The sequence below is a fragment of the Amblyraja radiata genome, chromosome 12, assembly GCF_010909765.2.
Source record: "Amblyraja radiata isolate CabotCenter1 chromosome 12, sAmbRad1.1.pri, whole genome shotgun sequence".
In the NCBI taxonomy this organism is placed as follows: Eukaryota; Metazoa; Chordata; class Chondrichthyes; order Rajiformes; family Rajidae; genus Amblyraja; species Amblyraja radiata.
The window spans coordinates 8,330,463-8,352,040 of NC_045967.1; the positions used below are offsets into that span (position 1 = coordinate 8,330,463).

General features: G+C 44.7%; 1 protein-coding gene across 7 annotated transcripts in view; it reads left to right on the forward strand.

The window, feature by feature from the left end:
- The window catches only part of col4a6 (collagen type IV alpha 6 chain), a 394,735-nt gene that overhangs the window by 368,019 nt on the left and 5,138 nt on the right, over nucleotides 1-21,578 (forward strand). For all 7 annotated transcript variants that reach the window (XM_033030165.1, XM_033030164.1, XM_033030169.1 and 4 more), the window contains 4 exons: nucleotides 1,360-1,506; nucleotides 5,065-5,181; nucleotides 8,166-8,357; nucleotides 16,225-16,511. In XM_033030165.1, coding sequence (XP_032886056.1) covers nucleotides 1,360-1,506; nucleotides 5,065-5,181; nucleotides 8,166-8,357; nucleotides 16,225-16,511 — 743 coding nt within the window. The remainder of the gene's footprint in view (nucleotides 1-1,359; nucleotides 1,507-5,064; nucleotides 5,182-8,165; nucleotides 8,358-16,224; nucleotides 16,512-21,578) is intronic.

Here is a 21,578-nt window from a genome sequence, read left to right on the forward strand (position 1 = left end):
ACCGCATCGTCCGTGGATCTGTTCGGACGGTATGCGAACTGCAACGGGTCCATGTTCCGAGGGAGGAAGGCGCAGATGTGTTTCTTCACCAGCCTCTCAAAGCATTTCATGACTACCGAGGTAAGGGCCACCGGACGGTAGTCATTCAGACAGGCTGGGGAGGCATTTTTTGGTACCGGTACAATGATGGATTTTTTTAAGCAGGCAGGGACCACGGACTTGTCCAGGGGTAGGTTGAATAATGTAGTGAGCACTGGAGCTAGCTGCGTAGCACAGGACTTGAGTACTCGCCCCGAGATGCCATCGGGGCCTGCAGCTTTTCTCGTGTTCACCCGTGTCAGAGCCCTCCTCACGTCGTGCTCGGACAGCGAGAATGTGTGCTGTCCGTGGTTGATCGTGATCTTACTGAACAAGACAGCCAAGTGGATAGACACAAAATGCTGGAGTAACTCAACGGGACAGGCAGCATCTCTGGAGAGAAGGAATGGGTGACGTTTCAGGTCGAGACCTTTCTTGAGTCTAAAATAGGGTCTCAACCCGAAACGTCATCCATTCCTTCTCTCCAAAGATGCTGCCTGTCCCGCTGAGTTACTCCAGCATTTTGTGTCTACCTTCGATTTAAAGCATCATCTGCAGATATTTCCTACACAAGAGAGGGAAGTGATTCTACTTTTTCCTGCTTTAGTATGGTATGAGAAGACACATCCCACCCTGCCAACCACCTTTTCACTCTGCTACCCTCTGGGAGGCGATTCAGGTCTCTGAAGGCTCGCACCGGTAGACTAAAAAATAGTTTCTACCCATGTGCCATAAAAGAGCTTAATTCCAACAGAGAATACTGGGGAAGCAAAATGTAATTACAAGAAATGCAACATTCTTTTAAAATTCTTTTTAAATACTTATTTATTATTTTTACTAATAAGTGTACATATGTGTCAATGGTTGGTACACAAAATTGCTGGAGGAACTCAGCGGGTGCAGCAGCATCTATGGAGCGAAGGAAATAGGCGACGTTTCGGGCCGAAACCCTTCTACTCCACTGTGTCAATGGTTGTCGTGTTTGTATTTTTTAACCGGAGGAGATGCAATGGAATTTTGTTGCACAGTATTGTGCAATGACAATAAACGTATTCATTCATTCACTCGATAATGTTAATCAATAATGTTTTTATTATTAATGCTTAATGTGTCGCTGTATGTCATGTTGTCACTTGCGGGCGGAGCACCAAGGCAAATTTCTTGTATGTGAATACTTGGCCAATAAACATTCATTCATTCATTCATTCTCTTTTAAAATTTTCACATGTATAAATCAAGTTATTCTCTTTCCTTACTTGTTAATTTCTATGGTCCATATAGGCTTCCCAGGAACAGTGGGCACACCAGGCCCACCAGTAAATCTTGGAGAGCGCCAACTGAGGCGAGGTGATGATGGTCCAACAGGAATTGATGGACAATCTGGACCTCCAGGAGAAAATGGTGGCCCTGGTTATCGAGGAGATTCAGGTACGTGTCAGTCAGCCTATGTGACAAATAATAATGTTAACTTCATTTCACATTTGGCCAAGTGTAGTTAAGATTAGAGTGATAGAGCCACAGAGCACAGAAACTGGCCCTTAGACCCACCTTGGCCAAGGTAACCATTTTACAGATCTACACTAATCCTGTTAACGAGGATGTTGCCAGGACCAGAGGGTGTAAGCTATAGGGAGAGGTTGAGAAGGCTGGGACTCTATTCCTTGAGGGGTGATCTTATAAAGGTGTATAAAATAATGGGAGGAATAGATCGGGATATGATGCACAGAGTCTCTTGCCCAGAGCAGGGGAATCAAGGACCAGAGGACGTAGGTTTAAGGTGAAGGGGAAAAGATTTAATAGGAATCTGAGGGCTAACTCTTTTACACAAAGGGTGGTGGGTGTATAGAACAAGCTGCCAGAGGAGGTAGTTGAGGTTGGGACTATCCCAACATTTAAGAAACAGTTAGACAAGTGCATGGATAGAACAGGTTTGGAGGAATATGGACCAAACGTGGGCTGGTGGGACTAGTGGAGCTGGGAGATGTTGGCCGGTGTGGGCAAGTTGGGCCGATGGGCCCGTTTCAATGCTGTATCACTCTATTACTCTATAAGGTCAAGCATCATTAATACTTTGCACTACGCAGATTTTGCACGACAATCTTACACCTTTCTGCTGTTTTGCATTCTTCATTTTATTTATAGTCAAATTTATAATTTCTGTTTGTATACTGTTTAGTCTATGAGCTTCATCTGAACAAGAGATCCCATTGCAACCTGGTGTATATAACAAAATGTATCTAATCTAATCTGATCCATGATTTAAGTTCTTCTGATTGACCTGTAAGGTTCCATGTATTGAACTAAATAGTTGAGCCTGCCAGACCTCACATGCTCCGTAACCTGCCGCTGTCTGCTCTGCCCACTGGATGTGTTTGACTTATCCTCTTGATTTTCCTCCTTTCCCTTTCCTTGATTTTCCTCCGAACTTCTACCACACTTCACACCTCCCTGCCGAACCAGTTTAAAACCCACCTGCGTAGATGAAACCTGTCCTCTTGCACAAGTCGCACTATCCCAATCATTCGAGCATCTAATACCCTCCCACCTGCACCAGTTCTTAAACCATGCATACACCTGTCTACCCTTATCTCTTCCCTGATTTACAAGTGACACAGGGATTCATCCCAAGATTATGACCCCAGAGCTCTTGCTTTTTAACCTTTTGCTTCATTCCCTAAACTTGTTATGCAGGACCTAAGCCTTGCCTCGCTTCCACAACCCATCTCACGGTTACTCATAGACCAGCCAGGAACACCAGTTAGAGTGGACCAAGGGACAGAGGCTTGTAAGCTCGTTAGCTCAACCACTAGAGTCAAAGAAGAGATTGAAAGTTGCAATTGGATGATTGCAACCCCCAACCCATCTCCTCCCATCTTAAACATAGAAACATAGACACATAGAAAATAGGTGCAGGAGGAGGCCATTCGGCCCTTCGAGCCAGCACCGCCATTCATTATGATCATGGCTGATTGTCCCCAATCAATAACCCATGCCTGCCTTCTCCCCATATCCCTTGATTGCACTAGCCCCTAGAGCTCTATCTAACTCTCTCTTAAATCCATCCAGTGACTTGTCCTCCACTGCCCTCTGTGGCAGGGAATTCTTTCAAATTGTAGAAATAGGAGAAAACTGAGGAAGTTGAGTGGTTAAATATTAGTCTTTCCTGCATACACATCGCCAGAGTAGATGTCAAGTTTATTAAGCAGCCATTGTTTTCCATCATGTTGAATTAAATGGGATTAGATTTGGGGTAATTTCTAGATTTAGCGGGCAGCAATTTTTCAGAGTTTCACTGCTGTGAAATCCAGCGTAAAACTGGTTTAGAGTGACCATTGCTGTGGGAATGCAGTGAGCAGTAACACCTACAGAGCTGTCAACTGTGCCATGTCATACAGGGAGTTTACAATGTGCACATTGTGCTTCCTCAGTTGGTTCCTCTTCTTCGTGCGTATGGCGTGCACACCCCACACCCTAAAGTTGTAGGACAACTTGTTCTATTGGATCTTACTTGATTGTGCATGCCAGGTTGATTGCATTCGTCGAAACAGGGCGGACCACGTTAAGGTTGCAACCCCCCCCCCTCAGTTGCTAAACTAAGGCATTTCCCTTTCACGGAACGTCTGAAGACATCATTTGTTTGGCATCTGTTATGGATGTCTAAATGCTTTTCCTCAAGCAATTTGTGATATTAAGGTGCCATTTCACCAATGTGTGCTTCAGTTCATCTGTCCAGGATCACTTCTGCTAATGGCAAACTACAGGGGAGTTGGATGTTTCTTGACAAATGATTATTGTCTTTACATTAATTATGTTACCAAAGGCAAGCCAAGATTTGTATGCGGCTGAGACAAACAATATAATTGAACTATTAAGTAAACCATTTAACTGAACAGCTGGCCTGGCATTGTTATTGCTCGTAACATTATGAGCTCTTTGGTAGAATGTAGATATTAAAAACTAAACATAATTTATAGATGTATCATGCTAGTTTTATTCCTTCCTTGCATGAAAACTTTGCATATCATCAGCCATTGGTACATTAAAAAGTTACTGAACAAACCAAAATAAAAATATTGAAGAGTTAAGATTGGCTTCCGTTCAGTTTAGTTTATTGTCATGTGTACCGAGGTACAGTGAAAGGCTTTTGTTGCGTGCTATCCAGTCAGTGGAAAGACAATACATTGATTACAATCGAGCCATTTACAGTGCATAGATACTGTATATGATAAGGGAATAACATTTCAAAGTATGTACAGATCTGAGAGGAGTTTACAGTCATAGACTGGTACAGTGAGGAAATAGGCCCTTCGGCCAACTAGATTAGACCCACATGCCCGCGTTGGGCCCATATCCCTCCAAACCTGTCCTATCCATGTACCTGTCTGTTCCTGAAATGTTGGGATAGTCCCTGCCTCAACCACCTCCTCCAGCAGCTTGTTCCATACCCCCCACCACCTTTGAGTGAAAACGTTATCCGTCAGATTCCTATTAAATCTTTTCCCCTTCACCTTAAACCTCTGGTCCTCAATTCACCTACTCTGGGCAAGAGACTCGGTGCATCTACCCGATCTATTCCTCTCATGATTTTATACCCCTCATCCTCCTGCGCTCCAAGGAATAGAGTCCCAGCCTACTCAACCTCTCCCTACCGCTCAGAACCTCTAGGCCTGGTGGAAACAAACCGCAGTTTAAGAAGATCATGGTTGAAGTGAGAAATGTTGTTGTAGAAATAGAGATCTAAGAGTGCGGAGCGATTGTAATGTGTGATTGTAGATCTGCTTCTGTAGCCAGCGCGCAAATAGTCGCCCGGGTTTATCTTTGATGCTTGTGTCAGTCACACTCAACGGAAGTCGAAGAAGAAACTTTGAAGGTACTTTGAGATGGTAGTTTGATGCTCATGATACTGACTCCCCTTGAGAAATGGTAATGGAAGCACCATTGGAGTTGTGCAAGTTGTTTCTCATGCTTTCTTTCTTTGTAATCCAGGCCCCAAAGGTCATCCAGGGAAACCAGGCAGGGTGGGACCAAATGGTTTGCCCGGCCGACCAGGTTTTGTGGGAGATCCAGGTTCAAAGGGCTATCCTGGATTGCCCGGAGCAGAAGGTAAGAGGACTGAACAGACCACAACAAAAACCACCATTAAAAAAACACTCCACTTAAAATCACAGCACTACTGATTTTGACTCAGTTATTTGAACCAACAGTTCAAGTTTATAGTTTTAAGGATGCAGGATAATGATTGCAGGGTTTCTAGGCCTTTGCCTTCAAAACACGGAGCCTTGTTATATCTTGAGATCCTTTAAGCCAGATCTGTTTGAGAACCTTGCCACAAATACAAGGTGGGGAAAATCGTTCCTGCAGTAGTCCTTCAAAAATCGTACTGTCCTCATGAATTAAACTCCATTCATGGTCATAAAAAACGATTGGCCCAGAAATTTGTCTACGCAGGGACTGTCACTTTACATGGCTTGGTATAATTGTGAATTGTCCCCAGTGTGTGTAGGATAGTGGTAGTGTGCGGAGATTGCTGGTCGGTGCGGACTCGGTGAGCTGAAGGGCCTGTTTCCGTGTTGTTTCTCGAAACTAAACTAAACGAAATTATGTCTTTAAAACCACAGGATTCGAGATACTTACTAAAATTCCCCTTCAAAATTGCAACAGAAAAATTCAAGTATCTGGGTATTCAAATTACGAGAAGACACAAATCATTATTTAGTGCCAATTTTATACCACTATTAAATAAACTGAATGATATGATTAAATTTTGGAAAACGCTTCCGCTCTCATTGATAGGTAGAATTAACGCTATAAAAATGACTTTCTTACCACAATTAATATATTTGTTTCAAGCGATCCCAATATATATTCCAAAATATTTTTTTTTTAAACTAGATTCCACTATCACTAATTTTATATGGGATTACAGAGCACACAGAATTCAACGAAAGCATTTGTGCAAATCTAAAGAAGTTGGGGGTTTATCATTACCTAACTTTATGTATTACTACTGGGCAGTGCATATTAAGAACATAATGTACTGGCTGGATAGTTCCACTCAGCAGTTGGAGTGGATAAGAATGGAGAAAGAGGAGTGCTATCCGCACGATATAGGAACGATCTTGCTCTCACCGATAAAATTGAATAGTATAATATATAAGAAGAACCCAATTATTCACAATATAATAAGAATTTGGAAACAAATAAAAGTATCCTTGAAATTAAATAATTTATCAGTACTAACCCCACTATTGAACAACCCCGCATTCAAACCTTCTCTCATCGACAACACATATCAACAATGGGATAGACTGGGGATTAGGAAAGTAGGGGATATGTATGAATTGGGTAAACTGTTATCATTTCAACAATTAAAATTTAAATTTAAATTGAAGGATAATCAATATTTTAAATATATACAGGTATGTGACTTTATGAAGAAATATACACATAGATTTCAAACTATATTTTTAGACCCTTTAGAAGAAGCAATGAATATTAAGGCTGATTCACAAAAATTAATATCATACTTTTATAATAATATATTAAATAGAGAATCACCCTCAACAGAAGCACTAAGGGAAGATTGGGAACATGAGCTAATGATAAAGATCTCGAAGGATAGATGGGAAAAGTATTTGATGAATACACATAACTGTTCTATTAATGCAAGACATCATTTAATTCAATTCAAATTATTACATAGACTATATTATTCAAAAACGAGGTTGAATAAATTTTATCCAAACGTCTCTCCCAGATGCGATAAATATTTGTTTCAAAACGCTAATATAACACATTCATTTGTAGGATGTACAAAGTTGAATACATTTTGGAGTGATATATTTGATATATTTACAAAGCTTTTCAAGTCAAGAATAGAACCCAAAATGGAATGGATTATATTTGGAATAATAGGAGAAGATACCAATTTAAATAAAGACCAAAATGTTTTTTTTAATTATGGGTTAATAATTGGAAAGAAATTGATACTTAAATTTTGGAAAAATACAACCATACCAAATGTGGATTAGGAATATGATGGACATAGCACGCCTTGAAGAAATGAGACTCCGACTAATAGATAAATATGACCAATTCTTAAGGAGTTGGTCTCCTTTCATCGACTTTTTGGAATCATGTGATGCAGCGGTACCATAAGGATTGCTGATTTCAGTTCATGACGTGGATAGATCTACATCTCCGAATACAGATTTGAAAAATTCTCTTTTAAGGGGCCTTCTCTTCTATTTCTACTTTCCACTTTTTCTTTTTTCTTTTTTTTTTCTTTTTTATATACACACTTCACGTTTTTCTACTCTCTACCATCTATTTTTCCACTTTTTCCCCTTTCTATTGTTTTCTTTTTCTTGTCTTGCCTACTTCTTTCTCATAACATAAAACTAGAGGTTGTACATAGAATGGATTACGGTATGACATAGTTGGCACCTAAAATTAGGTTCCACTGTACTGTTTTGTACTGTATTAACTTCTAACAAAATAAACAAATTAAAAAGAAAAAAAAGAAACTAAACTAAACCCTTTGGATTTGACTCAGAATATTATCATCGAGGCACAGTTCATAGAAACATAGAAAATAGGTGCAGGAGGAGGCCATTCAGCCCTTCGAGCCAGCATCGCCATTCATTGTGATCATGGCTGATCGTCCCCTATCAATAACCCGTGCCTGCCTTCTCCCCATATCCCTTGATTCCACTAGCCCCTAGAGCTCTATCTCTCTTAAATCCATCCAGTGACTTGGCCTCCACTGCCCTCTGTGGCAGGGAATTCCATAAATGCACAACTCTCTGGTGAAAAAGTTTTTTCTCACCTCAGTCTTCAATGGCCTCCCCTTTATTCTAATATTCTAAGTTTGGGGTCAGTGCAAGGTTGCATGGTGCCAATTACCTTCAGTGTGCATTTGAACCCAGATTGTTCAAACAGAGCTCCTAATAGCTTAAAGAAAATGGCAACTACCAAGTACCCTCTTGGTGAAACCGGCAAAGAAAATATTAAGAACACTTTTGGTCTGCAGTACATTGGCATTTGCAAACAGGACGTTGTTTCCTCAATAATCATCTCCTTTGCAGGTTATCCGGGGAATCCAGGTTTGGAAGGGCGGCCTGGGCACTCGGGCCGCAGCGTCAGTGTGGGCTACACACTGGTGAAGCACAGCCAGTCGGAGACTGTGCCAACCTGTCCATTGGGGATGACCAGACTGTGGGAAGGCTACAGCTTGCTGTACGTGGAAGGGCAAGAAAAGGCACACAACCAGGATCTGGGTAAGTACACAGACACCACTGCCCCACTCCAGAATAATACCAAGAGTCCTGAGGTGGCGCCATTCGACATTGTGGCATAACGTGTGAGACTTTTGCCTGGGTTTTCTCCGAGATCTTCAGTTTCCTCCCACACTCCAAAGATGTACAGGTTTGTAGGTTAATTGGCTTGGTATAAATGTAAATTGTCCCTAGTGTGTGTGGGGTAATGTTAATGTGCGGGGATCGCTGGTCATTGCAGACTGGGTAGGCCGAAGGGCCTGTTTTGCGCTGTATCTCTAAACTAAACTGAACTAAACGCTTTAGTCAGACACTGAGATGATGTAGCTCTTATCATGAACATTGTCAACATCTATACAGAGTGAGTAGGTTGTACCCTCATCTGTAGGTCAGTTGGAACAATTCCTCCTGACAACACGTTGCAAAGATGCATCAATGCAGTCTCCAAAAATGTAGTCATTGTAAAATGTCACTCATTTTAACTGATTTTAAAGTGAGTCATATTACCAGATCCCTCTCCAAAAGGAAAGAAGAAAAGATGCCTGTCAGTGTCTGGACATTTGGCACTGCCAGATGAGGAGGAACCAGGGTCCACCCTGTAAGTTAGTTACTCTCAGCTTGCCCACCATTTGGGTGCCACAGTCAGCCTCTGTACACCCAGGATTAGGTTAACTGAGAAAAGAAACAAAGTGCTGGAGTTATGCCCCTGTCCCACTTAGGAAACCTGAACAGAAACCTCTGGAGACTTTCCGCCTCACCCAAGGTTTCCGTGCGGTTCCCAGAGGTTGCAGGTGGTTGCCGGAGGTTGCAGGTAGTGGAAGCAGGTAGGGAGACTGACAAAAACCTCCGGGAACCGCACGGAAACCTTGGGTGGGGCGCAAAGTCTCCAGAGGTTTCCGTTCAGGTTTCCTAAGTGGGACAGGGGCATAACTCAGCAGATCAGACAGCATCCTTGGAGGATGTGGAAATGTGACGTTTCGGGTTAGAACCCTTCTTCAGATCTTTTTATGGTTAACTGAGTGTTTCTGCTCCTGACCCATAAAATAGTAAGATTAAATGAGAACTTACCAGTTTGAAGTTTGATCTGTATTTTATGAGGGATTACGTGAAGAGCCCGCTCAGCACGCATGCGCGGCATACTTCAAAGCAGCGGTGTGGAATCACAGATGGACACAGTTATTGAAGTAAACATAGTAAAGACAAGGAGACATCAGTTTATCATTGACCCATATTAATGAGGGTGGGAGCGGAGGGCACGTAATACCCTCATCGTAACTCCTCATAAAATACAGATCAAACTTCAAACTGGTAAGTTCTCGTTTAATCTTACTATTTTACTTCGGAGTCACGTGAGTGACTACGTGAAGACTTCAAAGCTCTGTGATTTCAAACTGTGTAACAGGTATTACTTCACGCACTGCCGTAGTCCTTGAGGGAGGAAGTGTGTTATCGTAATCAACCAATGAATCTGTTTGTAGAAAAACACAATGGTATTTTTTAACAATAACAACAAAGAAATTAAATTGCTCCCCTGGGTTTAAATTAAATATTTGCAGTCTGTAAAATCTTTTCTGCAAATAAAACAGGTTTTGCCAACGGCTTATTATAAAATTTCTGAACGGTCTTTCCCCCGACCATCCTGCTGTAGCCAGGATGTGGTCTATAGGCACGTCCATTCTTTTAGCCGTCGACGTGGATGCTGCCCTGGTGGAATAAAATTTGTACATGTTAGTGTTTATCCCAGCAGCTTTTAGCACCTGCTTGAGCCATCTCGAAATGGTTTGGCTCGTCACCCGACCATAAGGTTTTTTATGACTGACCCACAAGGCTTTTCATCTCCCTCGAATATTTTGGTTGTGTCTATGTAGGATAGTAGGTGGGTCATGGCACATAACCGTGGTTCTGGCGGGTAAGCCCGGAATTCCACGACTGGATTAGGTGTTCCTGATCTGCTCTGTTTGATCAGTCCCTGGATAACGACAGAGATCTGGTCTGGAGCTGTGAGCATGCTGTCCAGTCGCAATAGGTGTAGTGACTGGACCCCCTGTGCAGATACAAGTGCCATCAACATGAGTGTTTTGAGCATAGATTGTTCCAGGTTGAGGGATCTGGCTGGTGGCTATCCCCTGAGGTATGTCAGGACCACACTGACATCCCATATATGGGTGTACCTTGGTCTAGGGGGTTAGAGTTGTAAATACCCTTCATTAGTTTGACCACCAGCGGGTGGGACCCCATGGCCTGTTGTCCTGGAGCTGGTTTTAAATAGACAGGCAGGGCACTTCTAGCTGTGTTGATGGCTCTGTAGCTGAGTCCTTCATCGTGGTGAGGGTTCGCCAGGAATTCCAGTACGTTGGTAACTGTAGCGGTTGAGTAGGTGGTCCCTGTATCCAAGCAGTACGTCTCCCATTTTTTGATGCTGGACAAGTGCTGTTTTTAGTGGATGTTCGGAGGGATGCTGACATGGTGTCGATGGTTTGTTCTGATAATCCCAGTCCCAGAAGTGGTTTGTGCAGAATCTGCCACCCAGGAGTTTGATTTGTTCATGGCACGGGTGGCTTGTGCCCGACACTGGGTGTTAATAACTCTGGGTCACTGGGGAATACCATCGGAGTTTCAACAACCATGTCATGGAGTATTGGGAACCATGGCTGCGTAGGCCAGTCGGGTACTATCAAAATACCTGAAGCAGAGTCCATTTGTATTGTGCGTAGTCCCCAACTGATGAGGCAGAAGGGAGGAAATGCATAGAAGAAGAATTTCCCTAATCCAGCACGAACGCATCTACCGCTGCTGCCTCAGGGTCTGGTTCCCAAGCGACATACATAGGTACCTGGTGATTTAGCCTTGATGCAAATAAATCGATATCTGGCGTGCCATATTGCTTGATAATTTTTGCAAATTTTTTGGGGTTTAACATCCATTCGATGTTGTCATTAAATTTACGTGACCTGGTGTCTGCCACTGTATTTAGCTTACCTAGCAGATAAGTTGCTGATAGCCAAATATGTCTTTCGACACACCATTGCCAAATTGTGTTGACCAACTTGTCGCATGATACCGATTTTATGCCGCCTATATGGTTAATGTAGGCCACTACCGTAGTATTATCTATTTGTAACCGTACATGCAAGTGATGCATATTTGTGCATATGCTTTTAAACCATAAAAGTCACCCAACATCTCTAGATAATTAATGCCCAGTGTAAGTGGTAACGATGACTCTGGGTTAGTCCATCTACTACTTGTGCTGGATATAGAGTTAGTTGCTCCCCAGCCTTGAGCACTGGCATCTGTTTGGATAACTAACGTAGGGTTAGTGATGATAATAGGGCTGAAACTATGCCAAACGTGTTTTGCCCACCACTGTAGTTCTGATATTGCTTCAGTGGGTAACTTTATGACACGATCATAATGACCTGTGTGTCGTTTTGGTGCCTGTACCTTTGCTCTTTGTACGTTTTGACAGTGGAAAGGTCCGAATCATTAAATTGTTGCATGATTGTGCCAATTCAACTGTTTTGTCTCTTGGCAATGTTACAGTCACGTAGAATGAATTAATTGTGAAGCCCAAGTAGTCCATGATTGTGGATGGCTTCAACTTAGATTTATCTGGATGTAAGACAATCCCAGGGTTTCGAATAACTGTTTGGTAGCTGATACAGCTAACATAGTCAATTCCATGGTCTTGCCTATTATTTAAGATATCATCAAGATATGCCATGACAATATGTTTTTGTCTTCTGAATATTGTCAGAGCTGGTTTTGGTATCTTGGTGAATAATCTATGGCTGATGTGAACCCATTGGGTAACGCGTTAAACTGTCATAGCTGCCCCATCCAGGTAAATTTCAGGTATCTGCGATGATCCTTGTGAATGATACTAAATAGTAAACATCTTTAAGATCAATGCTTGCCATGAAGTATCCTTTGGAAATTAGTTATTTGGCAGTAACAACCGTTTCCATTTTGAAATGTATATACTTAACAAACATATTTAGTGAAGTTAAGCCAATGATGATGCGACATACACCATATTTTTTGGGTTTAGTGAATATATTTGATACGAATTCCAAGGGTTCATGTTTTCCCATGATACCCTTTGTAATTAGTCTCACCAGTTCAGCTTGTCCCTCTCGTTTCTCTAACGGAGAGGGAAAATACCCTCTGGGGTGAATGTTGAACTGGTGGCAATTTTTCTAGTATGAATTGTATTTTATATCCACTAATGCCATTGAGTATATACTGATCACTCGTGATAATAATAATAATAATACATTTTATTTATGGGCGCCTTTCAAGAGTCTCAAGGACACCTTACAAAAATTGAGCATGTATAGGAAAAACATGTAAGGGGAATGAAATAAATAGTAGAGACATGACTAGTACACAAAGTAAAGACAGAATTCAATACAAAACACAGCATGAGGCAATTAATGCACAGATGAAAAGGGACGGGGACGTGGGGCTAAGGATAGGCAGAGGTGAAGAGATGGGTCTTGAGGCGGGACTGGAAGATGGGGAGGGACACGGAATTGCGGATCAGTTGGGGGAGGGAGTTCCAGAGCCTGGGAGCTGCCCTGGAGAAGGCTCTGTCCCCAAAACTGCGGAGGTTGGACTTGTGGATGGAGAGGAGACCGGCTGATGTGGATCTGAGGGACCGTGAGGGTTGGTAGGGGGAGAGGAGGTCAATGAGATATGTGGGGGCCAGATGGTGGAGGGCTTTGTAGGTGAGGACCAGGATTTTGTAGGTGATCCGGTGGGAGATGGGAAGCCAGTGAAGTTTTTTGAGGACTGGAGTGATGTGATGCCAGGATTTGGTGTGGGTGATGAGTCGGGCGGCTGCGTTCTGGACCAGTTGGAGTCGGTTGATGTAGGTGGAGCTGATGCCAAGGAGAAGTGAGTTGCAATAGTCCAGTCGGGAGGAGATGAAGGCATGGATGAGTCTTTCAGCAGCAGGCGGAGTGAGAGAGGGTCTGAGTTTGGCGATGTTGCGGAGATGAAAGAAGGAGGTTTTAATGACATGGCGGATGTGAGGCTCAAGGGAGAGGGTGGAATCAAAGATCACGCCAAGGTTGCGGGCCTGGGGAGATGGGGAGACAGTGGTGCCGTCGATGGTGAGAGTGGGGTTATTGATTTTGCTGAGTGTGGCTTTGGAGCCTATGAGGAGGAATTCTGTCTTATCGCTGTTGAGTTTGAGGAAATTATGTTGCATCCAGGTTTTTATAGCTGACAAACAGGAGTTGATATGGGAGAGGGGGGGGTTGTGGGGGGATTTGGTGCCAAGGTAAATCTGGGTGTCATCAGCGTAACAGTGGAAGTCCAGATTGAAGTGGCGGAGTATCTGACCAAGGGGGAGGATGTAGATGATGAAGAGGAGGGGGCCGAGTACGGAGCCTTGGGGAACGCCTTGAGTGACTGCGGCTGTAGCAGAGGTGTGGTTGTGGAGAGAGATGAAGTGGGATCTGTTGGAAAGGTAGGAACGGAGCCAGCTGAGTGCAGAGCCTTCAATGCCGATGTCCTTGAGTCTGGTGAGCAGGATGTTATGGTTCACTGTATCGAAGGCTGCGCTCAGGTCGAGGAGGATGAGGATGTTGAGGGAACCAGTGTCAGCAGAGGTGAGGAGGTCGTTGAGGACTTTGAGGAGAGCAGTTTCTGTGCTATGGAGGGGGCGAAAGCCAGATTGGAGGGGTTCAAGTAGGTTATACGCAAGGAGGTGGGAATGAAGTTGCGACGCAACGATACGCTCCAGGGTTTTTGAAAGGAAGGAGTGATAGACTCCCGTGCTTCTTAAAACAGGTGTAATCTCCCCCCTGTTAGTATTAAGCCCCTATTTTCTATATGCTGGTAGGAACCAGACCCACCTACCTCCATGGTTATGGGTATTGTTCTGTTTCCTGCCGGTCCAACGAGTCTTGCACGTCGTTTGACGTGGCGGTGATGTTGGGGGGTGGTGCATTTTCCATGGGATCCGCTATGGGCCCTGGTCTAAAGAAGACTTCCGGGGATAGAATGCGGACCCCGAGCTTTACACCAGTCCCATAAGGTAGACGTCGACTGATGGACGCGATGGGGTGCTGCTGCTTAGGAATTATTGTTTTTGGTTTGCTCGTCTCGGGGCCTGCCCTCATGAGACCGAAAGTTTTTTAAAGCCTCTTCCATATCCTTCATATGCTTTGTGAGGTTTGCCAAAGAGCAGTGGGTCTGGCTCAGTGGCTGGGGTATGCACAACCCCGCAAATTTAGGATTTTATGGCAGGTTTTATGATTTGTTTACGAAGGTTGTGGTCATCTCCGTATTTGTCCACGGAACGAGCAAACGATGTGATGGCTGACGTCAGGAGCCTGAGGATCCGCTGCAGTTTTCTAAGGCCTTATTGACCACCTCTCCTGTAGGGGCCTGTTGGAGAGGTGGTTAATGCTGGCCGCTGGTTTGGCCTTTAACGGCCTCCTGCACGTGGGGTTGCCACATAGCGGTCCACCACACCTAGCAGCTCTTCCTGTTCCTGCACCCCTTGCATACTCCCGAGATCTTCAGCCATCGTCCCCTCTTCTTGACCAGCCCAGTCCTGGTCACCAAAGCTACCCTCAGGTAAGGAGGAAGCAATGGACAGTGCAGAAGGCACTGTGGAGGGAGTGCCTGAACTCCCCCTGCGAGAGCGCCCCTCACGAAGCGCGTCTCGCTGGAGCTCCTGCTCCAGGAGCCGCTCCATGCGGCTCAGGCGGCTGTCTCTCCCCCGGGCGGGTGGAGAGACGTCCCCATCTGACAAGTCGGAAGCCACCGGCCGGACGCCTCTTCCGTGGCTTTACTTCCAGCCCACTGCTCAGGCGCTAGCGGGCTGGGCTCGGCGCGGTGTTGGGGAATAGCGGAGCGCCCGGTAAGCGTTCCTACCGCCTTGTTGCTGCCCCCCCCAGATGGAACGCTCCTCCGTGGAGTCGAGCGGGGAACAGGTCTTTTCAGGCGGTTGTCTTTCCCCCCGTGCGGGTGGAGAGACGTCCCCATCCGAGAAGTCGGAAGCCACCAGCCGGACGCCTCTTCCGTGGCTTTACTTCCAGCGCGGTGTCGGGGAATAGCGGAGTGCCGGGTAAGCGGTCCTACCGCCTTGTTGCTGCCCCCCCCCCCAGATGGAACGCTCCTCCGTGGAGTCGAGCGGGGGACAGGTTTGTTCTTAGAGCCTTTCTTCTCTGCCTGAAAGCAGAAGGCTCCCTGTGAAAGAAACCCCCAACCTCAGAGCATACCTGACGGTCCGTTCTTTCACCCCGTAGCGGGAGCGCCTGACTCCCGATGCGCCGCTGTTGCACTGCTGAACGTAATGCCGCGCATGCGTGCTGAGCGGGCTCTTCACGTAAAGTAAAATAATGTATGTGCACCAATAGTGGAGGCTAGAAAGTATATTAGATTAGATTAGATTAGGTTCGTTTTATTGTCATTCAGACCTTTCGGTCTGAACGAAATTTTGTTTCCCTGCAGTCATACATATAATTTAAAAAATGGCAAAAACACACATCAACACAAATTTAACATCCACCACAGTGAGTTCACCAAACACCTCCTCACTGTGGTGGAAGGCAAAATCTTAAAGTCTATATTCTGCTTCCAGGAGGCTGCCAACTTGCCCAGGATGAGATTGGCCATGGAGAACTTGTCGAGTGGCATCTCTACCCCATGCTGTCTTAAGTGGAGCAGATGGTGTAGATTTGTCAGGAGAAAGAAGGCATTTTAAAAGTTAGTCATGAGTGGCGAGGAATCAGGTTTATACTTAAGAATGAAGGTGGATGTAGCATAGTAACAGGCACTGTGTAGTATCGGTCTGGATGTTTCACATAGAGTGTGAATGTTTGTAAAAGCTCCTGTCTCTGCTTTCCTACAGGAATGGCTGGATCGTGTCTGCCTCGCTTCTCCACGATGCCTTTCCTGTACTGCAACATTGATGAGGTCTGCCACTACGCCAACAGGAACGACAAGTCCTACTGGCTTTCCACCTCGGCGCCCATCCCCATGATGCCCGTCTCTAACTGGCAGATCCGACGCTACATCAGCCGCTGCTCTGTGTGTGAGGTGCCCTCCCAGGCCATTGCTGTACACAGTCAAGACATAACCATCCCGCAGTGCCCCAACGGCTGGCGTAGTCTCTGGATAGGCTACTCTTTCCTTATGGTCAGTGCTACTTTCTTTCAGCAGATAGACACATTGGAGCAACTCAGTGGGACAGACAGCATCTCTGGAGAAAAGGAATAGGTGACGTTTTGGGTCGAGACCCTTCTTCAGACTGTCAGGGGAAAGGGAAACAAGTGATATAGATGGTGATGAGAGATATAGAACAAATGAATGAAAGATATGCAAAAAAAGTAACAATGACAAAGGGAACAGGCCATTGTTAGCTGTGGGCTGGGTGAAAACGGGTTACAGACAATGAGACTCAACGAGATGACTTTGAAGCTGGTATAATGTGGGTGGGGGAGGGATGGAGAGAGAAGGAATGCAGGGGTTACTTGAAGTTAGAGAAATCAAGATAATACCACTGGGTTGTAAGCTGCTCAAGCGAAATATGAAGTACTGTTCCTCCAATTTGCTTGTGTTGTCAGCACACCTTAGTCGTAGCATTGGCACATGAGGGGTCCTACCTAAGATGATGGCACATAAGCTGGCAGTAGAATGGGTATGGCAGGGGCGGCCAGATTTGAAGGTTCCTCTACAAGGTTTGTAGGTTAATTGGCTTGGTATAAATGTAAGTTGTCCCTAGTGTGTGTAGGAGAGTGCTAGTATGCTGTCTTGTTTGCTGGTCGGCAGGAATCGGTGGGCCGAAAGGCCTGTTTCCACCTGTACCTCTAAACTGAACTTAAAAAAGGATCTGTTGGGCGCAACAGATATGAGGATGAAAAGAAAATAATTTATAAGCTCATACCAGTTCCTGAATATTTTTGGCAGTTTTATTTACTTTCCATCTGTTTTCTTCCTGTTCATCAGTAGTCTTACAGTTCATCAACCTAAGTGTCTATTTTTGGCTAATAACAGTCTAGGCAGCAGGAGTTAACAGGCTGGTTTATCTTGTGTTGTTCCAAGGCTAAATGCTGCCTTCTCCTTCCCTTTTCCCAATAACATACATTTTAGTCAGAGTCCATGCCTAAAGGTCAGTGTGGGGTCTTTGACTATTCCCTGTCTGCAATTCTCCGCCAACGAAGCTGCGATCCAGAGTCTTACACCCTTCATGAATGCAGCTAACTCCACATGGACCTAACCTGGAGCACAGGCTCAGTAGGTGAGGATGTCCTCACCGTGCCATCTCCAGCGACCAATGGTTGCAAACTCATTGCCTCACCTTGTCTATTTCCATGTCTATCTTAATTATTATTTTCTATTGAAAAGAATCAAAGTGCAGGAATTCAGGATCAAAGTGCAGGTAAGAAAGGCATGCAAGGTAAAGTAAGTTAAGCCCCTGTCCCACTTAGGAAACCTGAACGGAAACCTCTGGAGACTTTGCGCCCCACCCAAGGTTTCCGTGCGGTTCCCGGAGGTTTGCAGATGGTTGCCGGAGGTTGCGGGTAGTGGAAGCAGGTAGGGAGACTGACAAAGACCTCCGGGAACCGCACGGAAACCTTGGGTGGGGCACAAAGTCTCCAGAGGTTTCCGTTCAGGTTTCCTAAGTGGGACAGGGGCATAAGAGTAATAAGTCGTCAGAGTAAGTGGATTTGAGCAAATATAACTTGGAAGCGCCGATTCTTGAGTTTGCTTATTTTTAGCATATGCATTTCGCTCTTTAATTAAATATCTTGAGAAGCCAGTATAGAGAGGCCTGAAAAGTACCTGCACATTGCCGATACAGTAATAATGTCACAAATCTTTCCGATTTCCCCAAAAAGGTTTGGCGAATCTGAAGAGGTTTAGGAAAATCTACTAGTTTCATGGTCACCATTATAAGAATTCCAAGATTAACTGAAGCAAAATTGAAATTAACGACCAAAAGTGCTGGAGTAACTCAGCATGTCAGGCAGCATCTCTGGAGAACATGAATCGCCAATGTTTTGATTTGGGATCCTTCTTCAGACTCTAAAGAAAACTTGAGTCAAACCATAACAAGTTGAGTTGAGTATTGGAGCAAAGAGGTCTTTCTACAGTTGGACAGGGCCCTAGTGAAACCACACCTGGAGTATTGTGTGCAGTTTTGGTCTCCAAATTTGTGAAAGGACATTCTTTCTATTGAGTGAGTGCAGCGTAGGTTCACGAGGTTAATTCCCGGGATGGCGGGACTGTCATATCGTGAAAAAACAAAGCGACTGAGTTTGTATACACTGGAATTTAGAAGGATGAGAGGGAATCTTATTGAAACGTATAAGATTATTAAGGGATTTGACATGCTAGAGGCAGGAAACATGTTCCCGATGGTGGTGGAGTTCAGAACCAGGGTCCACAATTTAAGAATAAGGGGTAGGCCATTTAGAACGGCGATGAGGAAAAACCTTTTCACCCAGAGAGTTGTGAATCTGTGGAATTCTCTGCCTCAGAAGGCAGTGGAGGCCAATTCTCTGGATGCTTTCTAGAGAGAGATTTAGATAGAGCTCTTAAGGATAGCGGAGGTAGACAAAAATGCTGGAGAAACTCCGTGGGTGAGGCAGCATCTATGGAGCGAAGGAATAGGCGACGTTTCGGGTCAAGACCCTTCTTCAGACTAATGTGGGGTTTTGGGGGGGGGGGGGCGGGAAGAAGAAAGGAAGAGGCGGAGACAGTAAGCTGTGGAAGAGCTGGGAAAGGGAGGGGAAGAAGGGCGAAAGCAACAATAATAAGGATAGCGGAGTCAAGCGATTATCTGAATGGTGGCCGATTAGGAAAAGGGGAGATGCAATGAGACCTGGGTGTCATGGTTCACCAGTCATTGAAAGTAGGCATGCAGGTGCAGCAGGCAGTGAAGAAAGCAAATGGTATGTTAGCATTCATAGCAAAAGGATTTGAGTATAAGAGCAGGGAGGTTCTACTGTGTTGTACAGGGCCTTGGTGAGACCACACCTGGTGTATTGCGTACAGTTTTAGTCTCCTAATCTGAGGAAAGACATTCTTGCCATAGAGGGAGTACAGAGAAGGTTCACCAGACTGATTCCTGGGATGGCAGGAATTTCATATGAAGAAAGACTGGATAGACTCGGCTTGTACACGCTAGAATTTAGAAGATTGAGGGGGGATCTTATAGAAACTTACAAAATTCTTACGGGGTTGGACAGGCTAGATGCAGGAAGATTATTCCCGATGTCGGGGAAGTCCAGAACTAGGGGTCACAGTTTAAGGATAAGAGGGAAGTCTTTTCGGACAAAGATGAGAAAATCATTTTTTACACAGAGAGTGGTGAATCTGTGGAATTCTCTGCCACAGAAGGTAGTTGAGGCCAGTTCATTGGCTATATTTAAGAGGGAGTTAGATGTGGCCCTTGTGGCTAAATGGAGAGAAGGCACGGATAGGATACTGAGTTGGATGATCAGCCATGATCATATCGAATGGTGGTGCAGGCTCGAAGGGCCGAATGGCCTACTCCTGCACCTATTTTCTATGTTTCTATGTTTCTATATGGGGAGGAGGCAGGAACAGAGTACTGCTTGTGGAAGAAAACGTGAGTCCAAAGATCCAAAACATAACCTATCCATGTCCTCCAGAGATGCTGCCTGACCCGCTGAGCACATTGTGTCTTTTTTTTGTCAACTAGTATCTATAATCCTTTGTGTGTTAAAATCTCTGGGTGTCACAGTACGATTTGAATTAATTTCCTCATTGGTCATCCTCTGGATAACTAATCCAATAATTGAACCACAGATTGCTTTTATCAAGGTGTATAAACTCATGAGGGGAAGAGATAGGGTGAATGCACAGAGTCTTTTACCCAAAGTGGCGGAAATATAAACTAGAGATGTTTCAGGTGCGAGAGGCAAGATTTAATAGGAATTTTAGGAGTACGTTTTTCGCTCAGAGGAGGTAGTTGAGGCAGGTACTATATCAGCATTTAAGAAATACTTGGACAGGTACATGGAAAGGTTTAGAGGGATATGGGCCAAACATGGGCAATATGGGATTAGCTTTGATGGGGATTTATTAGCATGGATGAGTTGGGCTGAAGGGCCTGTTTCCGTGCTGTAAGACTCTGTGTAGGAAGGAGCTGCAGATGCTGGTTTAAATCGATGACAGACGCAACTAGCTGGAGTAACTCAGCGGGCCAGGCTGCATCTCTGGAGTAAAGGAATAGGTGACGTTTCGGTTTGGATCTGAAGAAGGGTCTCGACGTGAAAAGTCACCTATTCCCTTTCTCCAGAGATGCTGCCTGACAATAATAATTTATTATGGGGAACATGGAAATGGCAGAGGAGTTTGGTACTTTGGATCTGTCTTCACTAACAAAGACACAAACAATCTCCCAGATGTACTAATGTCCAGAGGACCTAGGGTGACAGAGGAACTGAAGGAAATTCACATTAGGCAGGAAATGGTGTTGGATACACTGATGGGAATGAAGGCTGATAAATCCCCTGGGACTGTATCCCAGGGTACTTAAGGAAGTGGTTCTAGAAATCGTGGATGCATTGGTGATCACTTTCCAATGTTCTATAGATTCAGGATCAGTTCCTGTGGATTGGAGGGTAGCTAATGTTATCCCACTTTTTAAGAAAGGAGGGAGAGAGAAAACAGGGAAATATAGACCAATTAGCCTGACATCGGTGATGGGGAAGATGCTGGAGTCAATCAGAAAAGATGAAATAGCGGCACATTTGGATAGCAATAACAGGATCGGTCCGAGTCAGCATGGATTTACGAAGGGGAAATCATGCTTGACATCTTCTGGAATTTTTTGAGGATGTAACTAGGAAATGGACAAGGGAGAGCCAGTGGATGTAGTGTACCTGGACTTTCAGAAAGCCTTTGATAAGGTCCCACATAGGAGATTAGTGAACAAAATTTGAGCACATGGTATTGGGGGTAGGGTACTGACATGGATAGAACATTGGTTGGTAGACAGGAAACAAAGAGTAGGGACGAACGGGTCCCTTTCGGAATGGCAGGAAGTGACTAGTGGGGTACCGCAAGGCTCGGTGCTGGGACCGCAGCTATTTACAATATACATTAATGATTTAGATGAAGGGATTAAGAGTAACATTAGCAAATTTGCAGATGACACAAAGCTGGGTGCAATGTGAACTGTGAGGAGGATGCTATGAGAATGCAGGGTGACTTGGACAGGTTGGGGGAGTG